Source organism: Canis lupus, chromosome 23 (assembly GCF_003254725.2).
Source record: "Canis lupus dingo isolate Sandy chromosome 23, ASM325472v2, whole genome shotgun sequence".
Lineage (NCBI taxonomy): Eukaryota > Metazoa > Chordata > Mammalia > Carnivora > Canidae > Canis > Canis lupus.
The window spans coordinates 50,215,273-50,241,069 of NC_064265.1; the positions used below are offsets into that span (position 1 = coordinate 50,215,273).

Consider the following 25,797-nt stretch of genomic DNA (forward strand, 5'->3'; position numbering starts at 1 on the left):
CAGTGATGGCACATGGATAATAATGCACCAAAGTAAATTGCAAACTTCTAGAAACAATAAGCAAATAAAATCCTGAAATGAAGACAGTGATGATCTTAATCACTATGCAAATGTGCCCTTGCCTCGTTCTCCTAAGTTCTTGGATGTGCCCTACCAAAAACACCCAACAGCATAAAAGATCAATACAGATGAACACCTTTCTATAAAATTATAAACAAAACAGCAAGTATTTTTTTACAACATTCACCTTAAATTTAGAAGTGGAAACTAAAGATTAAAGTTAAGATTAGGAATTAGGAATAGAATCTTCCTGTTGAAGTACTGTTTGTAGGAAATTACTGGATATGGTCAAAAGCTAACATGAATATGAACCTGTATTACCTGTCACTCTATAACCCTTTCAATAATTCAAGCTAAAAAAGCTTCCCAAACTTTTTCACATCACGGCATGCACCAGAAAATAATTATCTTTGCAAACATTGGTTAAAAATGCCAGAGCATGTTCTTGGCTGGACCCCAGGGGCTGAGGAGGTTAATATGAAGTTTTGTGCACGATCAATAGGAACCTGTGGACCAAAGGGTCAAATTTATTAAAGTCCTGATGGAAAAAATGCTGCACTAGATGCTGCGTAAGCACTAAAACCACTGCAATTCCTTAGAGAGTTCATAGAATTCTGGAACTAAGATTACAAAACATTACTTTGATCTTTTACACATCAATATTCAGGAAGGAGGTTCTCTACTGAACATTCCTCTAGTGGTATGAGACCGTGGTCAAGGAAAACAATGACTCCAGTCTCTTAAAACAGGTCAAACCAACATGGTAAGGTTGAGCTGACCTCCCTGGCCACCCAAGGCCACAGCTATACAGCTGAACAGTATGTGCCTTAACCCCACAGGACAACTCTCCTAATGCCTGGCCGCTATTTTTAGGTTATTACCCTAGCTGCCTTTCTTCTGTAAAACAAAAACAGAACTTTTGCACCAGTTTCTCTTCCCCAAATTGGATACCTTGTTTTTAACTGTGAGTTATTTCAAATCACAAATTCAAGTGACTCGTAAACATGAGGCTGTTCAATCCCCAAGGGGAAAGGATTCATTCTGATATTTATGATTCAAAAAAAGTTATAATATTGTGGTTAGAACACAAAGAACCACTTACTAACTTCTTGCTATTATAAATAACAACAGCTCAGTCCAGGTTACTGTGACCTCTGACAGATCAAGGAAACAAGTTATTTTCTCCTCTTGTGATTACAGCACATTACGAGACTTTTTACCTTTTAATAAATGTCCTGGACTCTGAATTTTCCTTTCAATTCATTTAATTTCAACAATCTGTCAAAAAAAGAGCCAATAAACAAATACTGAATTACATTTTGTTGGGTTTTTCAAACCCTCCAACTGCAGACTATAAAAACATCTTGTGTGTCTCTCATTCTGACCACCCTGTTACTTTTCCATATACCACAGGCCACCCATAGATACAAAGCCAGGGGCCAAAGCCGGTACAGTCTACTTGGAGCCAGTAGACAGAAGGGCGATGAGGCCTGATGAAGCACTTATGGACAAAATATAGTTCCTGTAAAAATTTAATGTTAAGGAAATATTAAAAGCCCAAGAAGTAGTTCAACAAAATAAAAAGATTTTGCCCATCTCTTTGGAATGCACTATTTCCCTCCTGACACTATAAAACGACAATGACGTGCAGTCCCATTGTCTGCAAATGCAATTTACAAGACAGAAGGCTATAAAGAATGAAGAGCATTAGCAGAAAATGTGTTCCAATTTTAAAAAGGAAACACTTGCGAGAGAACCTAGAATACATGATCACAAAGAAGACATCTGAATTCCATTTAACCTAAAAGACTTTGTCAAGAAGGAACTTCTCCAACTTTTCTCTCCCCCCCTTCTCCCTTCCCCCACCTAAGAGCAAAGGAGAAATAAGTTTCCCCTGTCCCTCAGTGTTTTAGCTACAAGTTGCCCAGGAAAAGCAAAGAGGCTCTGAAAGTTCACAGCCACTCTCAGCCTCAGAACTGGACTGTTGGGGCAAACCACTCTAGTGTTCCCAGAAGATACAAGTTGAAGGAGCTTGCTGTATTATAGAACATCTCCACCTGTTAAAAGTCTGGCTGCATATCCCTACCTAACACCTTTAATAAATTATGTAAAAAGAGAAGACTGATTCTTGCCCAAAAGCTCAATTTAAGAGCAGCCTGAAACACTGTTAAGATATCATGAAACCTGCCTATTTAACTGCACTGGCTACCCACCCAATTCCAAAGCCCCAAAATATCAGCAGACACGTGCTTATGGCAGGAGCTATCAAAGATGGCAACTTTGCTTTTGATTCTTGGAACTTATTTTTAAATAAGCAGGTATACAGAATCATATATGTAGGACTGCTTTGTAATAGTTATTATTTATCATGAAGTTGTAATTTGTAAACTTCAAAGAACTTTAAATCAAGCCCAAAGGCCCTCTTTTACATGTCCAGAAACTTGCCTAGGGTCACAGTGCTATTTATTTAGTGCACTGATTCCCTAGGCAGTTTTTCTTCATAGTAAAATATTTAGATAAATCAAAACCAAAACAAACTACTGCTTCTAGACTTCGAAAAATGCTAATCAACCTTTAAAAGGATACACCGTTGGGTTGAAGTTCTTCAATATAAAGAAGGAGGCAACAATGACCAAGACCAGGAATAGGGTGTTGTTATAGAAGATGGAAAATGTTGTAGCTTCATAATCAGCAACTTCATTCTTCTTCCACAAAATTCTGTACACAAACAAATCAAGTTTATAAAAATATTATAGAATATTTTAAATACCACATGGCTCTAGTTTACTATATACAGTGAGTTTTTCCTTAAGTATTCTGGGCAGAATGTGGTTTTGGTTTTGTTTTGTTTTTAAGATTTTACTTATTCAATGAGACACAGGCAGAGGGAGAAGCAGGCTCCACGCAGGGAGCCCGACGTGGGATTCGATCCTAGGAGTCCAGGATCACGCCCTGGGACGAAGGCAGGCGCTAAACTACTGAGCCACCCAGGGATCCCCACAGAATGTGTTTTTACTATTAAATTTAACCAGCATTTGTGCCCTTTTTTCCTGCTGAAAAAGATATTTTACTCTATTGATAAAAATAGCTGCTCGGTGTATTACCTTTTTTCCCAGGCAGTCAGGGCTTTGGAGGAAGGGACAGATTAATTGCAATTGGCTTGGTTTCACCAGTGGCCTAAAGAGACATCATTCTCTAGGTCCTCACCTAAAAAAAAAAACTCCGCGATCAGTAGCCAGATGAAGCTTTCCTGGCTATTTGCTGGCTTGAGATGCTCAATAGCCTACAGATTTCAGCCTTCAATATTACACCTGAAGACCATCCCAAGGACTAAAACCAGCCATGGCTCACAGAAGCAGACTTGTCTGCAACTATCTTTAGCCACTTTACATAATTCAAAGAGTCTGCTTCATCATTAGGAGGATTTTTTTAACTTTGTAAAACCCATTTACTTTTTCTTTTATCCATTTTACTTCTTATGTTTTATTAACTGACTAAAACTTTATCAACCTTTTCTTTTACCTCTTCACACAGGCAAGCAGGAAGTCCCAAGATGCCTATGAATCGGGTAGCCTTTACTCCATTTGGTTAATTAACTTTGTAAAGCAGTTTTTAAAAGAGTAGGTTGTGACCCATTAGTGGGACGTGAAATCAACTGGGTGGATTCAATGCTCAGAGAAAATAAATGAGTGGATTGAGACTAGCACTTTTTAAATAGAAAAATATTGAGTGTATTATCCACAGCAGGATAATTATTGTTTTGTGCAACATTTGCATGTGTGCAAGTTTGAGTGTATTTGGTTGAAAGGTAAAGTATTTCACTGTGGATTATTATCAAAAAGGTTGAAAGCCATCACCACTGATGCTTTGTCCTTCCCCAAAGATACACACCCTGGGGCTAGATAATCCCCTCCACCAAGCTGAAGGACAGCACTATGGCTAATGTCACTGGCAGCTCCTACATGTTATTTACCAAATGTTCTAATCCAAAGTCAACAAGCTTGACTAAAAGGAGCTAAATGAAATGAACTTATCTTCATCACAAGAAGTCTGTGATCTCTAATATACTCCAAGTTTGGGAGAAGTAAAAGATACATTAAATGCAACCATCAACTATAAAACAGCTCCTGATTTCAGAGAAGTTTAATTGTAAATTTAAAAATATGTGACTTGGGGGCAGCCCGGGGTGGCTCAGCGGTTTAGCTCCTGCTTTTGGCCCAGGGTGTGATTCTGGAGTCCCTGGATTGAGTCCCATATCGGGATCCCTGCATGGAGCATGCTTCTCCCTCTGCCTGTGTCTCTGCCTCTGTCTCTCTCTGTTTCTCATGAATAACTAAACAAAATCTTTAAAAATATATATGTATGTGACTTGGAATTGGAGGAAATACATTATACTGCTAGGAAATACTTAGAACAAGTGCCTCTGTTTTCAAGACTGGTGGTTTTTGTGAAACAGTAACAGCACAAACTTCTACTGAAGATGATAGAAATTTTATAATCTTCTGACACTGCATTTTATGTATCCGCAAAACCTACACTACATTCTCCTTTGAAATACTGATCCAGCCAATGGCAAAGATACTTCCTTTCCAATTCCAACCCTGATCCACTAGTACTGACTACCTGAATACCATCCTGAGGATTCTGAGACACATCCCAGGGTCAAGAACAAGCACCAGAACAAATCAGGCACATCTGCAGTGGACAGAGACCCATTTGCCACCTCTGCTGTAATTCATTACCTAAAACCTATAGAGCTGTAACAAGCATTTTGAAATTGCATACTGTGATGTATACTCCAATTTAAGAACCATTTGTAATTCAGTAAAAAGATTTCTAATGTGTCCTAGATTCTGTTACCTCTATTGCCAAGCAAAAATTTATAATCAGGAAGCTTTGTAGGCAGACCTCACTAAAGCTGCTGAGAAAAGGCATTCACCATCACTATTTGAATACTGTACCCTTCACAGAGTGCCTGACTGGCTAATGTCAGTAGAGCATGCAACTCTTGATCTCCAGGTCATGAGTTTGAGCCCCATACTGGGTGTAGAAAATACTTAAAAAAAAAAAAAAAAAAAGGTCCCATCCTTCAGTTTTTATGAAGGATCCACAGGAGATAACGATTTCTAAAATGTTTTAGTGCCTTTTCAAAACCACTGTAGAAAACATTGTTTGTTAAGTCACTCAGTGTCCCTTAAATAGGGATCCACTTGACAAAATCCTTCCAAAGATTCCATGCCAGGAAAGTTTCTCTTCAGAAGGACTTACATGTTGCTTCTCATCAGACAATGAAAGTGTAAGACCTCAGATGCTTCCCCTGACACTTGGAAGCTCAGAGCTAAGTTCAATGCTCAACTGCTGTAACTAACCCTGAGGTTCTTGTCCACCCAACTTTTCTTACTTTTAAAGGTTTCTGATCTTTCAAAACTGTACTTTCTTTCATATGCACTTTAATATTACAAGTCTCCATAAAGTCTTTCTGGAGCAAAGTGGGTTAAAAATTCCACTTTACAAAGCACTTCGTAGATACCAGAACTTAAGATCTACAAGGGATGCCTGGGTGGCTCAGCAGTTGAGCGTCCCTTTGGCTCTCAGTGTGATCCTGGTCCTGGGATCAAGTCCCACATCAGGCTCCCTGCAGGGAGCCTGCTTCTCCCTCTGTCTCTCATGAGTAAATAAATAAAATCTTAAAAAAAAAATTGTAACTTTTTTGCAGATTACAGGTGAATTCATTAAAAGATATATTTTCAACAAAAACTCTTGGATTGGGGTGCCTGGGTGGCTCAGCGGATGAGCATCTGCCTTTGGCTCAGGGCATGACGCCGGGATGCCGGGATCCTGGGATCGAGTCCCGCATTGGGCTCCCTGTAGGGAGTCTGCTTCTCCCATTCCCTCCCAGCCCCTCTCCCCTCCCTGGCCCCCTCTCCCCTCCCAGCCTCTCTCCCTCATGAATAAATAAAATCTTTAAAAAAAAAAAAAAATCCATGAAAACCACCTCACCTAGTGACTGTATTAAACCCACGTAACAACTTAAGCACAAGTTTATCCTCATTCAGAGACTTCTGCCTCTCAGATATTAGACTATTAAGCCTTCTAAGAGCTGTCGGCAGGAAAACCTGAGGGGTAAGGGCTGACAAATGTGGCAGAGATTTGGGCAACAGGGCAGAAACCGAGTTGTTTTCTTTTTCCCAACCAATGCAGATAATGAAGAACTGGCTGTCCCTAGGGAAGCTCAGGAATGGAAATACCACCACCTAAAAATGCTAACACCAACACAATGCAAACTCTCCAGACCCAGAGGGGTGAGGTGGCTTGCTCAAGGTCGCATAGCTAGCTATCACGTGGCAGAACCAGCCCTGGATACAGCTCTGTAGGCTGTACACTAACCTCCAGGAGAGCAGTTGGGAGGACAAGCTCTGGAGCCACACCGCCCACATTCTTGCCCGCGTTCTTACAGTGGATCAATCTCACGCTAATTTGTGCCCTTGGGCAAGTTACCCAAGGTTTCTGTACCTCAGTTTCCTCAGATGTAAAATGGAAATAACAGCCCTACCTCATAGAACTCTTTAAAGAAACAAATGAACGGTGTAGAACACAAAGAAAAGCATCTGGTAGTGGTAAAAACTCAGAATGCCAGTGATTGTTATTCCCATTACTACGTCTTCTACAATATCAGCATTTAACCTCAGGCAATTCCATTATCCACATTCTTTAGGCAGAAACCAAAAATATAATTTTTCTACAAAGTATCCCCTTTTCTGATTATCACCAACACTTTAGAAGTCAAACCTTTCATCTTTTTCCTTTCGAGACATCTTTCTGTTATCAGCTTCAGAGAGTTTTCGAGTCACTTCTTTGGAAACAGCATCCTCCCTCTTCTGTGCTACTCTAGAGGAAAAAAAAAAAAGGGGTAGGAAAAAAGGTTTCCACATGCTCCAGGAATGAACATCACACTATCTGAAACACTCTGTACTCATAGTTTGTACTAGCAAGTATATATTTTACATTTCAAGAAATAATCTTGACAAAATTCCAAGTTTATTATACTGTAATAGCCAAAAGAGAGTTCAAGAGCTTCCAAGATATAGTTTATCAGTTATAGGTTTTGATTTTTGCTTGAAAGGGATAATTTTCCAAAGTTTAGGTATTTAGTATGGAAATAGGTCAAATGCTTTTAGCATAATTTAGTTATAAATCATTGTAACTCTATTCTGTGTTAGCCTATTTATATTTGTTCAAAAAATAAATTTGATTAGGCACTGGCAAATAATACAGGATTTCAATTCCAGTAAATAAAAGTACACTAGGCTTAAAAAACAAAAGGGAATTAACAAAAAGGAATATGTAACATTAAATTAATACTTTCAGCACCACTACAAAGAACAATTTCACTAAAAATAAATACCACAAAGTCAGGGATCAACCATACCACTTTTAACTAAATGAACCACAGATTGTACCAATATGGAATCAGCCAGAAAAGGCTAAAAGTGTTATTCAAGATATCAGATCAAAATCTTCAGTGATGAGACAAATTTTTAAAACTATATTCATCAGAATATCTAGAAGGTGAATTTTATCAGGTGAGATTGCTAGTGAAAGAGTAAAATTTAACCTAAGACAAAATATAAAAAGCCTCCCAAAGTTCATGACATTTAAATTTAACAAGGTGTATTTTTCGTAATATAGAAGAAACTGGTTAGCCATAATTATAGAAGAAAAATAATTGATATAAGCAAAATCTAACCACCTACACAGTTCCACTATGAAAATGTTCAACACAGATTGAGATTTATCAAAAGCAGTTCTTTCTGTGGGACACAGAAATCTGTTCACTCTATGTTCAATTAATTAATCCCTCATTACTAAGCTATATTTAGTTCTGGTTAGTATACACCAAGGAAAGGTACGGAGAAATCAGGATGGACTCCTGAAAAGAAAGCCCAAGATTATCCAAGGCAATAGTTTTCAGCCTTTCTTTAGCCACAAGAGCTTCTACAATGCCAATTAAACACAAATTCCCAGAGATCCAATTTCATCTGATTCATTTTACTATGGAAAAGTTCTGTTCTTAAGGGGCAGACTCTCATCCTGGAACCTCTCTAGCCAACCAGGTACTCAATATGTTTCTTGAACTGCACACAAGACCAGTTTTTTCTAAGAAAGGTCAGTTGATAAATTAATGTCACTTATGGAAGAAACCTTTCTGAGCTGAACAGAGGGAAAAGAGATACACACACACAGACACATCATCATCATCAGGATACTAGGACATAGGACTAAACTATGTTCTTAAGAGTTGACTATCTCCTAGTGTCTTAAAGGACAACTAGTCAGTCATCTGTTCACAAGACAAATTTTCCTGAAGAGATCAAACCATATTAACTAGTTCATTTCTCTCCTAGATCTAAAATTGTATCTTCACCTAACAGAAGCATAACCACATGTTAGGTTTATGACAACTCAAGAAGTCCTACCCTCTGTTTTAGGGCTCTTAGAAAGTAAGTCTCACTCAATGCTCAATGCTCTAAGACAAGGCAAAGGTCATTCTGGTGGCCCAGCACTCAACCATCTGAGATAACCCACAAAAATCAACTGGTTTTATTTCTGTTATTAATTTTTTTTACATATTTTGGAATTCTTCCAGAATAAAAAAGAAAATTACTATTTAATTTCTTGGAAAAAAAAAAACATATTTGCAAACATTTTTTTTTGTCATGCCACCTTAAATTCCTACAGGCTCTCACACCCCCAATCTGACACGGCACATAAACATTTATTATGTGCCAGACACTACACTTAACATGTCACTCTTATTATTCAATCCTCACCATCTATGAGGTACCACTAAGTATCCCCATTTAAAGCTCAGGAATCTGATGGCTAAAGAGATGAAATGTGTGCCCAAGGCTATACATTTTTTTTTTTTTAAGATTTTGTTTACTTGAGAGAAAGAATGAGCTGGGGGAGGAGCCAAGGGAGGAGACTCCCCACCGAGGAGGGATCATGACCTATGCCAAAGGCAGCCTCTTAAAACCTACTAAGCCACCCAGGCGCTCCCCAAGGCTCTACATTTAAGAAAAGCAGAGCTGAGATCCGAATCCAGACTGTCAACACATAAGCCATCTTTCTTCTACTAGTAACATCTGTCCATACTCTGCAACTTCCTGGGTCTTTGAGCTTTAACACACCTTGTAAATCCATAGGAGCTTCAATAGGAGTGGCATTCTTTAACATTAAATCAAAACTAATTAAAAAATAATTCCACTATGAGACAACCTGCTAAATCAGTAATCAAAATTTTACTCAACTAAATGTACTGTTAACTGGTATAAGGAACAAATGACATGGCAGTGGCCCTCAAGAAGCCTAGAATCGACATGAGAAAGTATAAAAAACGTAATTTTAGAGGTGCCCAAGTGGCTCAGTCAGTTTAGCATCTGCCCTGGGCTCAAGTCCTGATCTCTGGGTCCTGGGATCACACTCCCTGCTGAGCACTGAAGCCTGCTTCTCCCTATGCCTCTGCCCCTGCCCCCGCAACCTGTGTTCTCTCTGGCTCTGCTAGCTTGAATAAACTTTTTAAAAGAAACACCCCCCTCCAAAAAAAAATTTTTTTAATAAAATAGAAACCCAAAAAAAATAATTTTCTATTAAATTTATATTTAATTCCAAAAAGGTAAATGAAAAATATTACACAGGACAAGTTAAAAAAAAAAAAAAAAAAAAAACACCGAGCCTTGAAAGGATTAAGTTCTGAGGATATCACAAAGGGTGGGTAACACAAGGTGCCCACCTGTGAGGGCTTTGCTACCCACAGATGGCCACACTGCACAAGAAAGCCCAGGAAGGCTGGAACCAGAATGGCGTTGGTGAAGAGGGCTGCCAAGCAGAAAGACAACAAAGATGACCGCTCTGCTGTCTAGCAGAAAGGCAGTCACACAAACCTGACTTCCTATGGGTCCAAGACAACAGAGAAGATGCTAAGGCCACTTTCAGCCACTGAAGACATTTCTGGCCTTCATACAATAAATCCCTATTAACTGAGATCATCTCAACATGTTGGGTTTTTTTTAATAGTTTATTTATTTGAGAGAGAGCAAGTGAGCATACCTCTGCGCACAAGCAGGGGAAAGGGCAGAGGGAGAGACTATGCAAGCAGACTCCACTGAGTGTAGAGCTTGATGCAGGGCTTGATCACAGGACCCTGAGGTCATGACCTTGGCAGAAACCAAGAGTCAGATACTTAACCAACTAAGCCACCCAGGCTCTTCCATGGCAACATGTTTCTATTCCTTGTGACCACACAAAGAGCCCAACACAGAAACAACAGACTTAGAAAGGATTTATACAACGTGTTCTTTAAAAATATATAGTCTTTTACATTTTTACACACTTCTAAGAAAAAAAATGTAATTAGCATAGAATATCATAGTTAAAAAAAATTAAAAACCTTTCATGGAAAAAAAAAAAAAAAAAAACCTTTCATGGGGGGATCCCTGGGTGGCTCAGAGGTTTAGCACCTGCCTTTGGCCCAGGGCATGATCCTGGAGTCCCAGGATCGAGTTCCATGTCAGGCTCCCAGCATGGAGCCTGCTTCTCCCTCCTCCTCCTGTGTTTCTGCCTCTCTCTATCATAAATAAATATTAAAAAAAAAACAAAAAACCTTTCATGTCTGAAAAACGGTGCATGGAGTACAAGAATCATACTTTGCAGAGTTTCATTTGACTTCAGCAATGTTAACTTACTTAGTTTTTCTGATAAACCCCGTGATTGAGGCCAGTGCCCAACTGTTGTAATTTCACCCTCGAATCCTACTTCTTTAAATGTCAGAAGTGCTGTCTCTGAGTCAGTAGTCAATAATTTTTCTTTAAAAAAAAAAAAGATTTATTTATTTATTTATTCATGACAGACACACGGGGAGAGAGAGAGAGGCAGAGACCCAGGTAGAGGGAGAAGCAGGCTCCACGCTGGAAGCCAGATGGGGGACTTGATTCCGGGACTTCAGGATCCTGCCCTGGGCCAAAGGCAGGAGCCAAACCACTGAGCCACCCAGGGATCCCCTCTTATTTATTATTTATTTATTATTTATTTATTTATTTATGAGAGAGGGGGTAGAGAGAGAGAGAGAGAGAGAAAAGCAGGCTCCACGCAGGGAGCCTGAGGTGGGATTCTATTCCGGGTGTCCAGGATCACGCCCTGGGCGGAAGGCGGCGCTAAACCGCTGAGCCACCGAGGCCGCCCAATAACTTTTCATATTAAAATAATGGCCGCCCATTAATATGCCTACGTATCGGGCAGCCCGGGTGGAGACCCGGGATCGAGTCTCACGTCGGGCTCCCTGCACGGAGCCCGCTTCTCCCTCTGCCTGTGTCTGTGCCTCTCTCTCATGAATTAGGAAAAAAAAAAAAAAAAAATCTTTAAAAAAAAAAAAAAGATGCCTACATATCTATACAGCCCAGGTTGATGCTTTATCGAAAATAAGACACAAGTGATCTTTCAGACATCCTTCTACGTAAAAGTGCACCACGGGCAGCCCAGCGGCCCAGCCCGGGTGGCTCAGCCGTTTGGCGCCGCCTTCAGCCCAGGGCGTTATCTTGGAGGCCCCGGATCGAGTCCCACGTCGGGCTCCCTGCGTGGAGCCTGCTTCTCCCTCTGCCTGTCTCTCTGCGTCTCTCGTAAGTAAATAAAATCTTAAAAAAAAATAAAAAAGTGCACCATGTAATACATACGTTCACTTGAGAAACATACTTACTTGTGTTTGAGAACAAATTTCACGTTTTTGTATGCGAAAGCCACCAGGTAAGTGCTTACGAGGGTCATCACACTGTAGAGCACGGCCGACTGAATGAGATCCATGTGCCATATTCGCCAGTACAGCCCTGCATCAGGCCCGGGGCGGGGACACAGACAGGAAGGGAACGTCAGCGCCCAGTTAGAGGCCCGACCCGGCGTAGCCAAGCCCGCAAAGTTCAGGCCGGGGGAGGAGATCCGGCCCAGCGCCTGAGGCCCGACGGAGGCAGTCAAGTCCTGGCCGCGCACCTGGCCGGCTCGGAAGCCGTGAGGCGCACCACCTCGCCCTCGCCCTCGCCCTCCCCATCATCCCCATCATCCCCATCCCCCGGCGCAGGCTAGACGTCGACCCCCGGCCCCCGGCCCCCGGGAGGAGAGCGGGTTCGGGACGCCCCGCCCCCCTCAGGGCGCCGCGGACGCTGCGCGGGCCCGGGCCGCCGCTCGCACGCTGACGTGGCCGCCCCCCGCCCCCGCCCCCCCGAGCGGGCGCCGCGAGCCCCGGCCTCCCTCCCCGGCCGCGGACGTGCCGCGGGGGCCTGCGCGGTTCTCCACCCGAGCGACAACCAGCCTGCCCCGTTGGCCTGAGAGTGGGGCCGATCGTCAGAGCGCGGCGCCGGCGCGGCCCTGCAGCTCCACTTCCGCCTCAGGTCGAGGGGTCCGGCTCCGGTTCCTTAGCTTCCCCGCAGCCGGTAAGCCTCGGGCTCAGAGCCGGTCACGGCGGGCGGCCGCCGTCCCGGAGCCAGCGAACCCCGGCCTGGGCGAGCCGGGCCCCGCCACGTCCCCGCCCCCGCCCCGTCGCCGCCCGCCCCGGCGCTCACAGATGGGGATGGCGGACACGATGAAGGCGTTCCCGAAGAAGAGCGCGGAGGACTTGGCCGACAGGTTGCGGCTGAAGTCCTGCAGGAGCAGGTCCTCCTCGGACTGCTGCTTGGAGCCGCCTTTGGGAGCCATGGCGGAGCGGCGCGGGGAGCCTGCGGGCCGGGCGGCCGGACGCCTCTAGCACCGCCCCCGCGGCCGCCGTACCCGCGAGCGACCCGTCAGCGCCACGCGCGGAGGCGGGCCTCGGCGCGGCGCGGGAGCAAGCTCGCCCAGGATTGGCCGCCGCTCCCTACGCGCCCCGGCCTGATTGGGCAAGCCGGCCACACTTCCGGTTCCCGGCCCGCTCCTAGCAGCCGGCTTCCGGAGGGCGGGGCTTTCTGGTGTCAGGCAGGCTTTTTTTTTTTTAAACAAAAACTTTATTGACATCCCACTTCTCAGGGCCCGTCAGGCTTCCCAGGTCGACGGAATTCCCAAGTCGGAAGGCGCCCTGGCCTCGGGTCCGAGCCGGCCGTTCGGGGAGCTTGCGGGTAGCGCCCCGGGGCACTGCAGGAGGAAGGGGAGGAGGATGGTGTAGCTAAACCCGCGTTCAGTCCTTTCTCCTTCACGCACCCATTATCTCCTTACGCAGCCTCAGAAGCCTGGACAAGCACATCCGGTGGAGAACCTGAAGGGAGCGCGCAGCAGAGCTGGTCTCCAGGGCGTCGACAAAAATCACAGTCGACCTTTCCACGGAAGAGGCGGCACTTCAGCTTCTGAGGAGCTCTTGGCCTCCCTGATGAATATTTAATAAGATAATACACTTAAAAAAAATAATAATAAAGTGATTTTTAAGATTTTATTTATTCATGAGAGACAGAGAGAGGCAGAGACCCAGGCAGAGGGAGAAGCAGGCTCCATGCAGGGAGCCCGACGCGGGACTCGATCCCGGGACCCCGGGGTCACGCCCTGGGCTGAAGGCGGCACTAGACCGCCGAGCCGCCTGGGCCGCCCACAACTTTATTACTTTATCCCAACGCGATCTTTACAGTAATGTGGACTCCACAGCCATGCTAAGTAAGACATAAAACTAAGTAAAGAACATGGTGGCTAGGCAGGCCTCCTCTAAAGCTCAGAAAATTGAGTAGGCCTGTTAGAACCACCACATACCATTTTTAACTCCTTGCATTATCACTTTTTCTTTAAAAAAAACAAAAACAAAAAACTCAACCAGGGGCCCCTAGGTGGCTCAGTTGGTTAAGGGTCTGCCTTCTGCTCAGGTCATGATCCCAGGGTCCTAGGATGGAGCCCAACCAGGGGCTCCCTGCTCAGCAGTGGGTCCGTTTCTCCCTCTGGCCCTCCATCTGCTTGCGCTGTGGACCCGCTCTGTCATAAATACATACATAAACAACTAATCTTAAATACTTCAATCAGAGCAAAAACTTCTTTCATCTACATTACTGGCAGGAGGCAAACTTCTCCAGCCTTCAGCTTCCCTATCAACAGATTAGATGAGATTAAGATGAAAGATCTACTAAATTGCGAATGATTTACACGGTTTCCATTCTAATGGAGCTTCCGGTCTTCAACTTTTCAGCCTATTCTCTATTCTCTAAGTACCAGAGGGAGTTTTCTTGAAATATAAGCTTCTAATAAATGCCGGAAGCTTTCATCAATAGCAGCAAAATAAGAAAAGAATAGACCATTTAGTGATTTTTTTTTCCAGAAATTTAAGTATTCATTTAAAAAGATCTGCATTACATCCCTTTCAAATGGTAAAAATGCTCTTTTATTATGCAATGGTGGTGGAAGAAAAACTTTCTCTTCCAACGTACACCCCCCCCCCCTCAGTTTTTTCTACTCATTCGTTCAGGCTAAAATGCTATTTTTCAACACTAATGCTTCTTTCCCTCTCCATCTGTGACCAATTCATCAGCAAAATCTTCTGCATCTGTCTCTATACCTAGATTTCTTGTTTACTTTTTATAAGCCAAGGATGGTAAAAGATAAAAATCAGAGAACTGTAAGGTCAAAAGGGACAGATACCAGGATATTTAAAAGAAAATAAGAAACGATGAAATTAAGAATTACACCTGAGAAAAGTATTTAAACAAAATAGGTAAGCTATAAGTTTGAAATGTTAAGTAGATAAAAGAAACATTATGGGAAGGATCAAAGAAGGTAGCCTAGAATTAATACACTTTGCAAAACAGGAATAAGAACTAAAGATAAATAGAAGAGAATCTAAAATATTAGGAATTTCAACTTTTTAATGGAGGTAAGATAAAGAAATATGGAACCAATAATGCTAACGACAGAGAAGGTTTTTCGGTAATTTTAACAATGAAGACATGAAGATAGCATGCTCGAAGTATGGGACAGTGTGTTCTTATACCAAATGCAATCTAGTTCCTTTTGAAGGAACTAAGGAACCCAAAAATCTAAGGATCATCTATATGTAGCACATGTGGCCATGGCACTTAGACAAGCAAAGTGTGCTTAAAAAGAAAAAAAAAAAAAAAAAAAAGGAAGGGTAAGCAATAGATTCTGTGCAAAGATCCACAATATATTTTGGCTATTTCAATATAGTTCAACTCTAGGAAGGAACCAGATGGACTTGATTCCATCCCAGCTTGATTCTGCTCTGTGAATTTAAAGCTTAACATTTCCATTGTATCACTTCGTACTTAGATTAGAAAAAAAAGAGGGGGGTGGAATTTAAAGAAATATTTATTTCTGGCAGGGACATAGAAAACAAGTTTCTCTCATCCACTGCTGATGGCTTCGTGGAAGAAAATCCAACAAGTTAAAAATTAATACACCTTTCTTGTGACAGACACTGCAAATTCCCTAGCCAGTAAAGAAAAACCCAGCTTTTCACTGGGACCGTATGAAAAATAACAGATGAATCATCATGGGCTACTCTGGGGTAGGAGTGGAGGGGAGAAGCTCTCCATTTTACAAAGTCCATTTGAAATGCAAATCTCATTATGGAAAGGATTTTTGAAAGAAGAGATGAAACACTTCTATTAGTTTCTAGGTATATTTTAAAGTCCCACCTGAGAAAGGATTTACTCAAACTACATATTTCAGGCACTGGTATGTGATTAATTCATTGGTTCATCTCTTCATTCAGCTATGATTTATTGAAAAGCTACTATGAAAGGTACTATGCTAGAATCTTAGAAGTACCCAAATAATCATCATTATGATTATAATAACCAATGTTTGAGTCTTTGTTATACATCCAGCTCTATGGTAGGTTCTTGATATATCATCTAATTCAATTCTAGGAGGTATATATTATCCCATTTCTCAGATGAAGAAACAGAGGCACAGATTAGCAAAGTAGCTCACTTAAGATCCCACAGCCAGTAATTGGTGGAGTCAAGTTCTGAACCCCAGGCAATCGGACTCCAGGATTTTCACTCATAACCGTGCAGGAGTTCTGGTCTCCTCCGTACCAGCAGAATCTCAAGGTCTAAGTGTTTGCTCTGCTGAAGCCCTGTTTTGAGCAAACAGCCGAGGGTAGCTTCTCGTGTGCCAGTTGCCATGCAGAGTGATGCCACACTGCAGCTCTAACCAGCACAACCCTGCACAGATAGGATCCTGCACCAAACCCATAGACAAAACTCATGACCAAGCCTGGCCTCACAGAGGAGTCGGTCTCAAGGAGTGTGAAAATGTTAGAAAGAAACAGTTATTAGAGGTGTGCAGAAACAAAGCCAACTAAGAGGCAAAAACCAAAAACCATAAATCATCAGCAGCCATAAATTAAAGAAAGGGAAATTTAGATGCTCAATGGGCCTCAGGGCTTTCTCATCTCCCTCTAAGCCTGAACAACACCTGCAGTGAAGCAAAAACGAAAACAGGTTAGAAATATAGTAAAATAGGCAATATAAAAATATTTACCTGCAAATGAAAGAGATGGTGTTCAACATAGCTTATCTATCACCTCTTCCCCAAAATGTTTAAGGCAAAGGTAACAAAATCAAATGCATACATGATCCAGACAAGTAACCTGTGACTTAATACAAAATACGTACTTGGTCTCTGCCCAGCTTCCTGACACACAACTCCTGAAATCCTTGGAATTACCTGAGTGATACAGGGGAGAGGTGGATCTCTTGTTTTTTTTATAAGCCCCTTTCAGCCACACCTGAGTTTATGTTAATGAGCTGGCTCTTCCAGGATGGGAGCTTCCTGTGCGAGGAACCAACCTCAGGATTAGAGGATTAGAACTTCCAACGTCACCCCACCACCACCTCTGGGGAGGATAGAGTGAAGAGGAGCTGGAGAGTGAATCACCAATGGCTAAGGACTTAATCATATCTGCGCAAGGGAGCCTCCATAAAAACCCTTAATGGGATTCAAAGAGCCTTTGCTGGGAAGGTGGGGTGCCCAGAGAAGGCACGGAGGCGGCCCTGTATCTTTTCCTGAACACTTTGCCCTTATGCATCTTTTCCATGGGGCTGCCCCAGAGTTGCATCCATCATAATAAAGCAGCAAACCTTAAGTAAAGCACTTTCCTGAGTTCTGGGCGCCGTTCTTCACAAGTTATTAAAGTGGAGTAAGGGTTTGTGGGAACCCTTGATTTTAGCCAGTTGGTCAGAAGCACTGATGACAATTTGGGATTTGAGATTAGGATCTGATGTGGGCTTTAGACTCACAGGATGAGGGTTCAGCCCCACAAAACTAAACTAACTCTAGGCAGTTAGTGTCAGAAGTGAGTGAAACTGTAGGACACCCAGTTGGTTTCTACTGAACGTCAGAGAATAGCTTAGCGTGGAAAACCCACATATTGGAGTCAGAAGTGTTGGTAGTAGGAGGAAATAGTGGGGTCTTTTTCTTTTAGAACTGCAATAAGTGAATTATATAAGCCAAACACAACATCTTTGGGGTTTAATCGGCCCCATAAATTCCCACATTTATGGACACTTGAATGTATTCAACACAGGAAAAAATTTTCAAGGCGTTGGAACGTGTGTTTTTCCACACCACCAAGCAATTAACTCAGTTCTCCTCAGACACTGACCAAGAGTTCCCCAACCTGAACTCAGTTCTGACACTATATACCTGGAGACAGTGTCAGATCCCCCAGGTTAAAGGCTCAGCCCCGTGAGATTGCTCCCACTTCAGATACCAAACCAGCTATAAATTCGATACTTTCGTGACCCCCCCCCCCCACCACCCGTTTGATTAATTTGCTGGGGCAGCTCACAGAACTCAGAAAGCCAGTTTACTCCTTAGATTACTAGTTTATTACAAAGGATATTGAAAGATACAAATGAATGAGACGAACAGATACCTGGGGCAAGATCCTGAACACGAGAGCTTCAGTCCCCGTGGACTCAGGAGCTGGCAGGTTGGACACGTTCCGGTTCACCAACCTGGAAGCTTTTCAAACCTCCCTCCTTTGGGGTTTTTATGCAGGCTCCATTACAGAGGCTTGATTGATTAAATCATTGGCCACCAGTGATTGATTCAACCTCCAGCCTGTCTCCCCTCTCCAGAGGTCAGGGGTGGGACCGAAAGGTCTCATCCTCTAATCATGATTGGTTCCCCCGGCAAGCAGCCCCCATTCCAGGTTTACCTAGTGGCGTTCCAAAAGTCATTAATGTAACAAAAGACGCTTTAGTTGCTCTCAACACTTAGCAAATTCTGATATCACAGGTGTAATGAAAAAAGCCTCACCATTCAGAAAGAAACGTGCCCATTTACAGAGGATGCTGGGGAATGTTGGCCCCGTAGGCTTGGCCAGGCCTCCCCCCACCCACCAAACACATACCCCGCCATAGACAGGAGAGGTGTGCCAATTGTGTATTATTTTTTTTTTATATATATAAAGATAAGGTCCTAAGAATTCTGAGTGCTCACTTTACTGTAGAATAGATTTTTAAAGGTCTTACTTATTTGAAAGAGAGCATCTGGGCCCACGAGAGAGAAGAGAGAGAGAGCACAATGGGGGGCAGGGGGAAGGACAGAGGGAGAGGCAGCTTCCCCGCAGAGCAGGGAGCCCGACAGTGGGACTGACCTGAGCAGAAGGCAGAAGCTTAACTGACAGAGCCACCCAGGCGTCCCCAAAGTAGATTTTTAAATCAAATGAGGCATTAAAACATCTGCGAGACAAGCATTTGTCTTTGAGCTTGAGGTTTATACTTTTCCAAGATAAATATTGTTTTCCTTTTTAGCAAATACTGACTGACCCACTGGAGACTGTTTCTGAGGCAATCAGAAAATCCTGTTTCTTTTGTGCCTAAGGATATTCATAAAGTCACTTATTTTTTTTTAAGAAAATGATACACATCTACAGAAAACATATTATCTTAATATCCACGGATAGAGGCCATAATATGTAAACTCTCAAAACTCCCCTTGGAATCTTCTAAATGTAAGACTTATCATACATATATCATCTATGCAGAACTGCAGGGCACAATAAAAATTAAGATTTGCACTGGAAATCAATTTTCTTTAGTTACACATTTAACCTAAGCACTATGGCAACAGAACATAAGATAAAGTAGGTCGCGAATTTCAACTAGAATGACTTAGATGAAATAAAAGCTCAGTTGTAATTTGTTGCTCATCTTTTAAGAGATTTCGTTTAAAAATTCTGGTATTTCACATGCCCCAGCTAACGTAATCTAACAACAATCTAGTAGATAAAAATTGAGAGACCAAATCCTTGAATGGGATTCATTCATTCTCAGTATTTATCGGTTTGTCAATTAAGGAGTGGTGTCCATTTCCATACTCATAAATAGAGGAGGAAGGGAAGTCCAGGTAAAAGGAAGAGCTATAGGTGTATGCAGTCATTCAAGGACACAGGGGTGGGGAGCTGGGGGGGATTTGAGATCACTTGGGGGATGACCAAAACCCGGCACAATAAGGGAATAAAAAAGGAGACGATAGGATTCTATCACGATAAGCTTAAGGGAATCATCAATGGTCTCCTAGGAACCTACCTGAATATATATGCCAGCTACATAGGCTATTTTTATCCAGGAAATAAAATGAGATTACGTTCTAATCCCTCTTACGGTATTTTCCGATTCCATCTTCCTTTGCCTCTGGGGTAAATGTGACCCTCTATCTTACTAACCCATGTTTTTTTTTTTTTTTTCCCCACTCAAACTACTTCCTCTAGGACCCCTCGGCACTAAATGTCCTTTCCTCTTTCCCTCTTTCATGAATAGAACTTATGTGCCCTCAGAGTCAGAAAGATCTGTTCCATCTGCCCAAATAACAGCTACGTGATCTTGGGCAAATCACTCACCTTCTTTGAGCCTCACTTCCCTCCCAAGGTTGCCTGCCGTGTGCACTAAATGAACCAAAGACTATGAAAGCACATTCATAGGTCCCATCACCTAGCACCGTGTCTACAACTGTCCGCTCTCAGTAACGCTCATTGGTACTCTTCCCTTCCTCTCTTCTCTCTTGATGTGTTGCTTCTTGCTCAACTTATAAACCTGCCCAGCTGTTTCCTTTCCTGCATCCACATGTGCATGCACACACACAGGTGCACACACTCCCTCAATTCTGTTACATTCTTAAACTTCCCAGGTGCCCTTCTCTGCCAAAGAAGACTCCACTTGGAGTCATTCAGGTCCTTACTTCCCACTCATTCCTAGCCACATTGCAGCCTGAATTCTAGGTCCACCTCTCTTCTGAATTTGCTCCAGAAAGCCAACATTCTTTCCTTAGTTTTGTTTTAAGATTTTATTTATTTGTGAGACAGAGAGAGAGGATGCATGCGAGCAGGGGGAGGAGCAGAAGGAGAGTGACAGAGAATCTTAAGTAGACTCCACACTCAGCATGGAGCCTGACCAGGGGCTTGATCTCAAGACCCTGAGATTATGACCTGAACTGAAACCAAGAGTCGGATGCTTAACAGACCGGGCCACCCAGGTGCCCCTCCTTGGTTTTTAACTTCTTAACCTGTCTTTAACATTTAGAACCATCGAACACCTCTAGAACCTCTAGAATGTTTCTCTTCCAGGCAACTGGAGAAGCCCCTGCTTCCCTCGCCTCTCTGACAGCTCTTTTCTGGCTCTGCACTGACTCCACTGTTCCTCCCTGCTCCTTGGAACAGGTTTCCCACTCATATGAATATGAAAAAGTCAAAGGCAGAACCACGGTAACTCTAATCAGAGCCCTCAAAAGTAGCACCACACTAGCAATAATTTGGACAAAAGGGAGATCACTTCTTCAGGTAAGTCTTAAATTCAAAGTTGCTCCCTAACCAAAAAACAAACAGGAACCCTGAGGTGATCCTTAAACTGCTCCATACCCCAGCAACACAGAACAAAGTGAGGGGAAACCATAACATATATCTAGAGCTCTACAGACAGCAAAGTAGAGAATTTTCTTCCTTGTTTCCTCTGCCTACACAGATCTATACAGTAGCTGGTAGGAGCAGAAATATCTAAAACTACACACATAACTGCTGAACACTGTATTTAAAGTCTGAGCTCCAGTCAATTACAGATAAATTGAGCTCTTCCTACAATTATTTTTAAAATCTTGGATCCAAGAGATTCTTCATTCTGTTGTGTATCAGTTATGAATCTTATACAAGCGAACATCGAGAAATGGCAAAGAATCATAAAAAAAAAGAATCAGATAATAATGAACACAGAAAAAGAATGGAAACTTCTCCTTAACCACGCTTTCCAAGGGCTTCACCAACAGAGTTAATACGAAACTCATGATGAATATTACCACAGTTTGCCACATACACATCGGTTAACAGCTCAGGCCCTAGAATAAGATTGCCTTGCTTCAAATTCTACTTCTACCACTTACTGACTGTGTGAACTGGTAAAGTTACTTCCAAGTTCTCTAAGACTCTGTTTGGCTAATCTATTAATCAGAGGGAAATGATGGTATTTTTTTTTCCACAAGGATTTTGAAAAGATTAAATTAAATTAGCACAATGCAAAACATGGTTTGCATCTGAGATATGTCATGTAAATATTTTTCTTTTCCTGCATTCCCAGATTTAGCTCCTTCCTTTCTGAGAAATTCTGCTTTAATTGCTGGTAAATAAACAAATGTGTGTGTGTTGCACAGCTAAATTGGGAGATAAAGCAGGGGGAAACTTTGGCTATAAGTAGACGGAATCATCTCTGTGAAGTTTATAAGACCTCAGTTTCTGCCCAGAATAGAAACTGACCCCAATCTACTACTTCCTTTAGCAAAGACAGAGGGGACGTCAGCCCCTTACCTGGGAAAAGGAGAAAAGGTGTAGAGCTTCTGATATCAAAGGGGCAAACCTTTTCTCCACCAGAGTAACATTCTACTGCTTTATTATAATTTAAGTTTTTATTTATATGTTTTTTAAAGATTTATTTATTAGAGAGAGAGAAGAAAAACACACACATGCACAAGGTGGGTGGGCAGCACAGGGGGAGATGAACAAGCAGATTCTCTGCTGAGCAGCAAGCCCATGGTGGGGCTCAATCCCAGGACCCTGAGACTCTGACCTGAGTCGAAGGCAGATGCTTAACCAACTGAGCCACCCAGGCATCCCAAGTTCTTATTTTTAATTTTTTTAAGTTATCTCAACACCCAACGTGGGGCTTGAACTTACAACCTTGAGATCAAGAGTTGAATGCTCTACTGACTGAGACAGTCAGGCATCCCTCAACTATTTTTTTTTTAAGATTTTATTTATTTATTCATGAGAGACACAGAGAGAGAGAGAGAGAGAGAGAGAGAGGCAGAGACCCAGGCAGAGGGAGAAGCAGGCTCCCTTCAGGGAGCCCGATGTGAGACTTGATCCTGGGACTCCAGGATCACACCCTGAGCCAAAGGCAGGCGCTAAACCACTGAGCCACCTAGGTGTCTCGTTTATTTTAATTATAGATTCAAAAATAGATGCATAGGAAATGACTGAAGAAATTGCTTCAACATATTATTAGTTGTTATCTCTGAATCAAGAAATCATGGTTTTTGTTTTTTTTCCAACTCTCAGAATCAGAATTTTTTTATAATTATAATAAAATAGGGGTGCCTGGCTAGCTCAGTTGGGAGAGCAAGCACCTCTTGATCTCGGGGTTGTAAGTTCAAGCCCCACGTTGGGTGATGAGATAACTTAAAAATAAAAATCTTTAGGGACCTCTGGGCAGCTCAGCGGTTGAGCATCTGCCTTTGGCTCAGGGAACGATCCTGGGATCGGGATCGAGTCCCACATTGAGTCCTGCATGGAGCTCCCTGAAAGGAGCCTGCTTTTCCCTCTACCTATGTCTCTGCCTCTCTCTGCATGTCTCTCATGAATAAATAAATAAATCTTTAGAAAAAGTAAAAATCTTTAAATATATGTATAATTAAAATAGTTGAGATCTGTGCTATATATAGTTCAGTCCACCTAACTGTTCTGAGCATTTTTTCAATGTCACTGAAATGTCTTCAAAATATTCTTTCTAATGACTACAAAATTGTCCTTAGGATGAATGTCTAACTTATGTATTTATTTTAATAACTCTTATTATTTTCTAACCACAAAATAATTGCATGTCCGCTTATAAAATTAGAAAATGTAAGGTATAAATCACCTATAATCTTACTGTTCAAATATAACTACCATTAATATTTTGATATATTTCCTTCTAGTATTTTTCTGTAGCTAGCTATTACATACTTAAAATAATTGAGGTCATGTATTACAATAATCTTTCCATGCCATTAACAATCCTTTCAAAACAATTTTTAGTGCTTTTAAAATATTAAATGATGTATGTCTGATCTCACTCTCTTTCTGGTAGGGAGGAAAGAAATTTCCAGCCACTAAAGACAGAAAATGTCCAGAAATAGATGGGAAAGTTCTATATAAAGCCAGGCCCTCCGAGTTAAGAGTTTCTCTAGAAAGAGGCCAGACTTGCTTAGCATGTAAGAGCCAAGTGGTTGCTTCCCAAAAGCCAGATCGTCAAATCCAAGGTAGGGTAACTGAGTCAGAACTCTAGTTACAAGTGACAGAGTCATTTCTCAAACAAGTTCAAGAAGAAAAAAAATTAACACCAGAAAAAGGAACTGTTTTTAAAGATAGATAAGCAGGGAAGTAGGAAGGGAAGGAGGAAAGGGAGGAGAAATGTATTAACTGAGGAAAATAAAAAGAATTTCCATCACTACTGCATCCAAGGGCTCAAGCAATGTCCTTAGGACTTTCCTAATAGTTATCTCTCCTCTCTCTTCATCTGTGTTAGTATCGTTCTCTCCACTGTGGACAATATGGGGATTTTCTTGAAAGAAAGCTGGTCATAAGACTCTCTGGCTTATCTTTATAGATCTTGATCCCAAAGGAGGAGATAGCAGTTTTCCTGGTGGCTTCTGAAGAACATTATCAGCAAGGATTCTGGTTGCCTCAGCTGAAACAGCCACTGTTGGCCAAGGGGATAGAGTACCTGACTGGCAACGTTGGTATCTGAGGACCACACCTAATGGAGCGCAGGAGGGCCAGTTCCTCTGAGCTGCAGGGCAGGAGAAGTAGGGCTCTCCCAAACAAAGAAGAAATGCCGGCAGTCACGTCCAAGCAGGTAAGAGGTCAATGGTCATATCATCACAGGCAGCAGGATCTTAAGAGGGCAGAGAGGAGCAGTCTGGGAGTGATTCCAGGCCTGAGTGACCAGGTACATTCCTGCATGTTCAGGAGCCAGGAGCTGGAGGTGTGGCCATCAGTGGAGATGGGACATATGCGTGTACTTTCATTTATTTAACCGTTCCCACATTGTTAACCATTTACGTTCTTCCAGCTTCCCTTTTCATCAGTTATAGTGCTAAGAAGCACTTTCATTTTTCATGTATTTTGTAATAATATTTATTCACTTATGATATAAAATAGATGTAAGTTCATGAAAAACTACAGAGATAAACAAATACCTGTATTTCTACTACCCAGAGGCAACCAAATAGTGTGTCATTGTTGTATATAAATACACATGCACAGATATACATATATGTGACATACAAAATTGATCATACTTCAAGTAGAACTTTCATTCATGATTTTTAGTTAAAGCTAAGTTAGAAACAAGTTACGTTGATAAATATCCTTTGATATTAACATCCTGATAGAGACATAGTTCATCATACAACTTATCAAAACATTTTAGCCATTTCTCGCTTTGCAGACATTTGGGTTGTACCCGTTTTCTCACTATTAGAAGTAAATCTATATTAGGAATAAATATTCACCGGCATCTCTGATCATTTCATCTGACAGAGTCCTGGGAGTGGAGATACTGGGCCACAGCACAAGACCCTTAGGAGTGCAGTCACATGAACTGCCCCAGGGTCAACTGTATCAAGGTTCAAGGTGAGGAGGAAATGACAACATTCTGTAAGGCCCAAGACAGTCAGAATGTGGATGGTGGGAGGCCAAGAACTAACCTGAACGTGAAAGCTGTATCCCTGGCCTCACCGGGAAAAGACACGATTTGTTCAGGTTGCCATTCAACAAGACCAAATATTAACACGGATGATGTGGGGGGTTCTCATTTTAACTTACCCAGCGGTGACCAGTGGGTTGGCTGATGGGAAAACAACCCGCTTCACTCCTTACCTCCATTTCACCCCTACTCTGGCTTGAGCTCCACCTTCCCCCAGCTACCCAAATTGTCTCAGGGAGAATTATCTCTACCAAGGAATGCAAGTAGAACCAAGCAGAGAATTGTATTTGTCCAGAAATGTTCCATAGTCTTTTTTCCCCACATCAGCCGGGTGGTGGTGGTGGTGGTGGTGGTGGTGGTGGGACAACACTTCCCAGAGGACTCTGTTCTGTGGGAAATGAGAACAAACGGAGCCGTCCAGCATCGCGGGGCAGTCTGGCAGAGCTGGCAGTTAGGAGAGGGATCCCGACAGGTCTGCACAGCTGGCACAGGCGCCGGGCGCTGGAGGGGGGCTGCAGAGGCCCCGCCGCGGGGAGCAGAGGGATCGCAGAGATTTTTAGAGGCTCTCAGGAGTACAGAGCTTTAGGAAAAAGAACGATGGCCAAGGAGGATTTGGAGATGCTTTCTGTAAGGCGCCATGTATTCGGTCTGGCTCTAAGAATGCCAACATCAGAGGTTTGCATTACTCCTCAAGGCTTCCAGAGACAGATCCAGGTTTCCCTGCCATGTGACTCTGCACACAGGATGGGCCACACGAAACCTA

General features: G+C 42.5%; 1 protein-coding gene and 1 long non-coding RNA gene across 2 annotated transcripts; both read right to left on the bottom strand.

Moving 5' to 3' along the window:
- Positions 1-1,307: 1,307 nt before the first annotated feature.
- SSR3 (signal sequence receptor subunit 3) lies at positions 1,308-12,912 on the bottom strand. Its single transcript, XM_025436032.3, has 5 exons — positions 12,669-12,912; positions 11,813-11,939; positions 6,850-6,948; positions 2,647-2,778; positions 1,308-1,582 (listed from the first exon to the last, which is right to left on the bottom strand). The coding sequence occupies exons 1-5, from the start codon at positions 12,799-12,801 to the stop codon at positions 1,516-1,518; spliced, it is 558 nt and encodes a 185-aa protein (XP_025291817.1). The 5' UTR covers positions 12,802-12,912; the 3' UTR covers positions 1,308-1,515.
- A 150-nt stretch (positions 12,913-13,062) lies between these two features.
- Positions 13,063-24,906, bottom strand: LOC125753425 (uncharacterized). Its single transcript, XR_007405259.1, has 2 exons — positions 24,051-24,906; positions 13,063-13,441 (listed from the first exon to the last, which is right to left on the bottom strand). It is a non-coding gene; the product is annotated as an uncharacterized LOC125753425 (long non-coding RNA).
- Between the last annotated feature and the right edge of the window lie 891 nt (positions 24,907-25,797).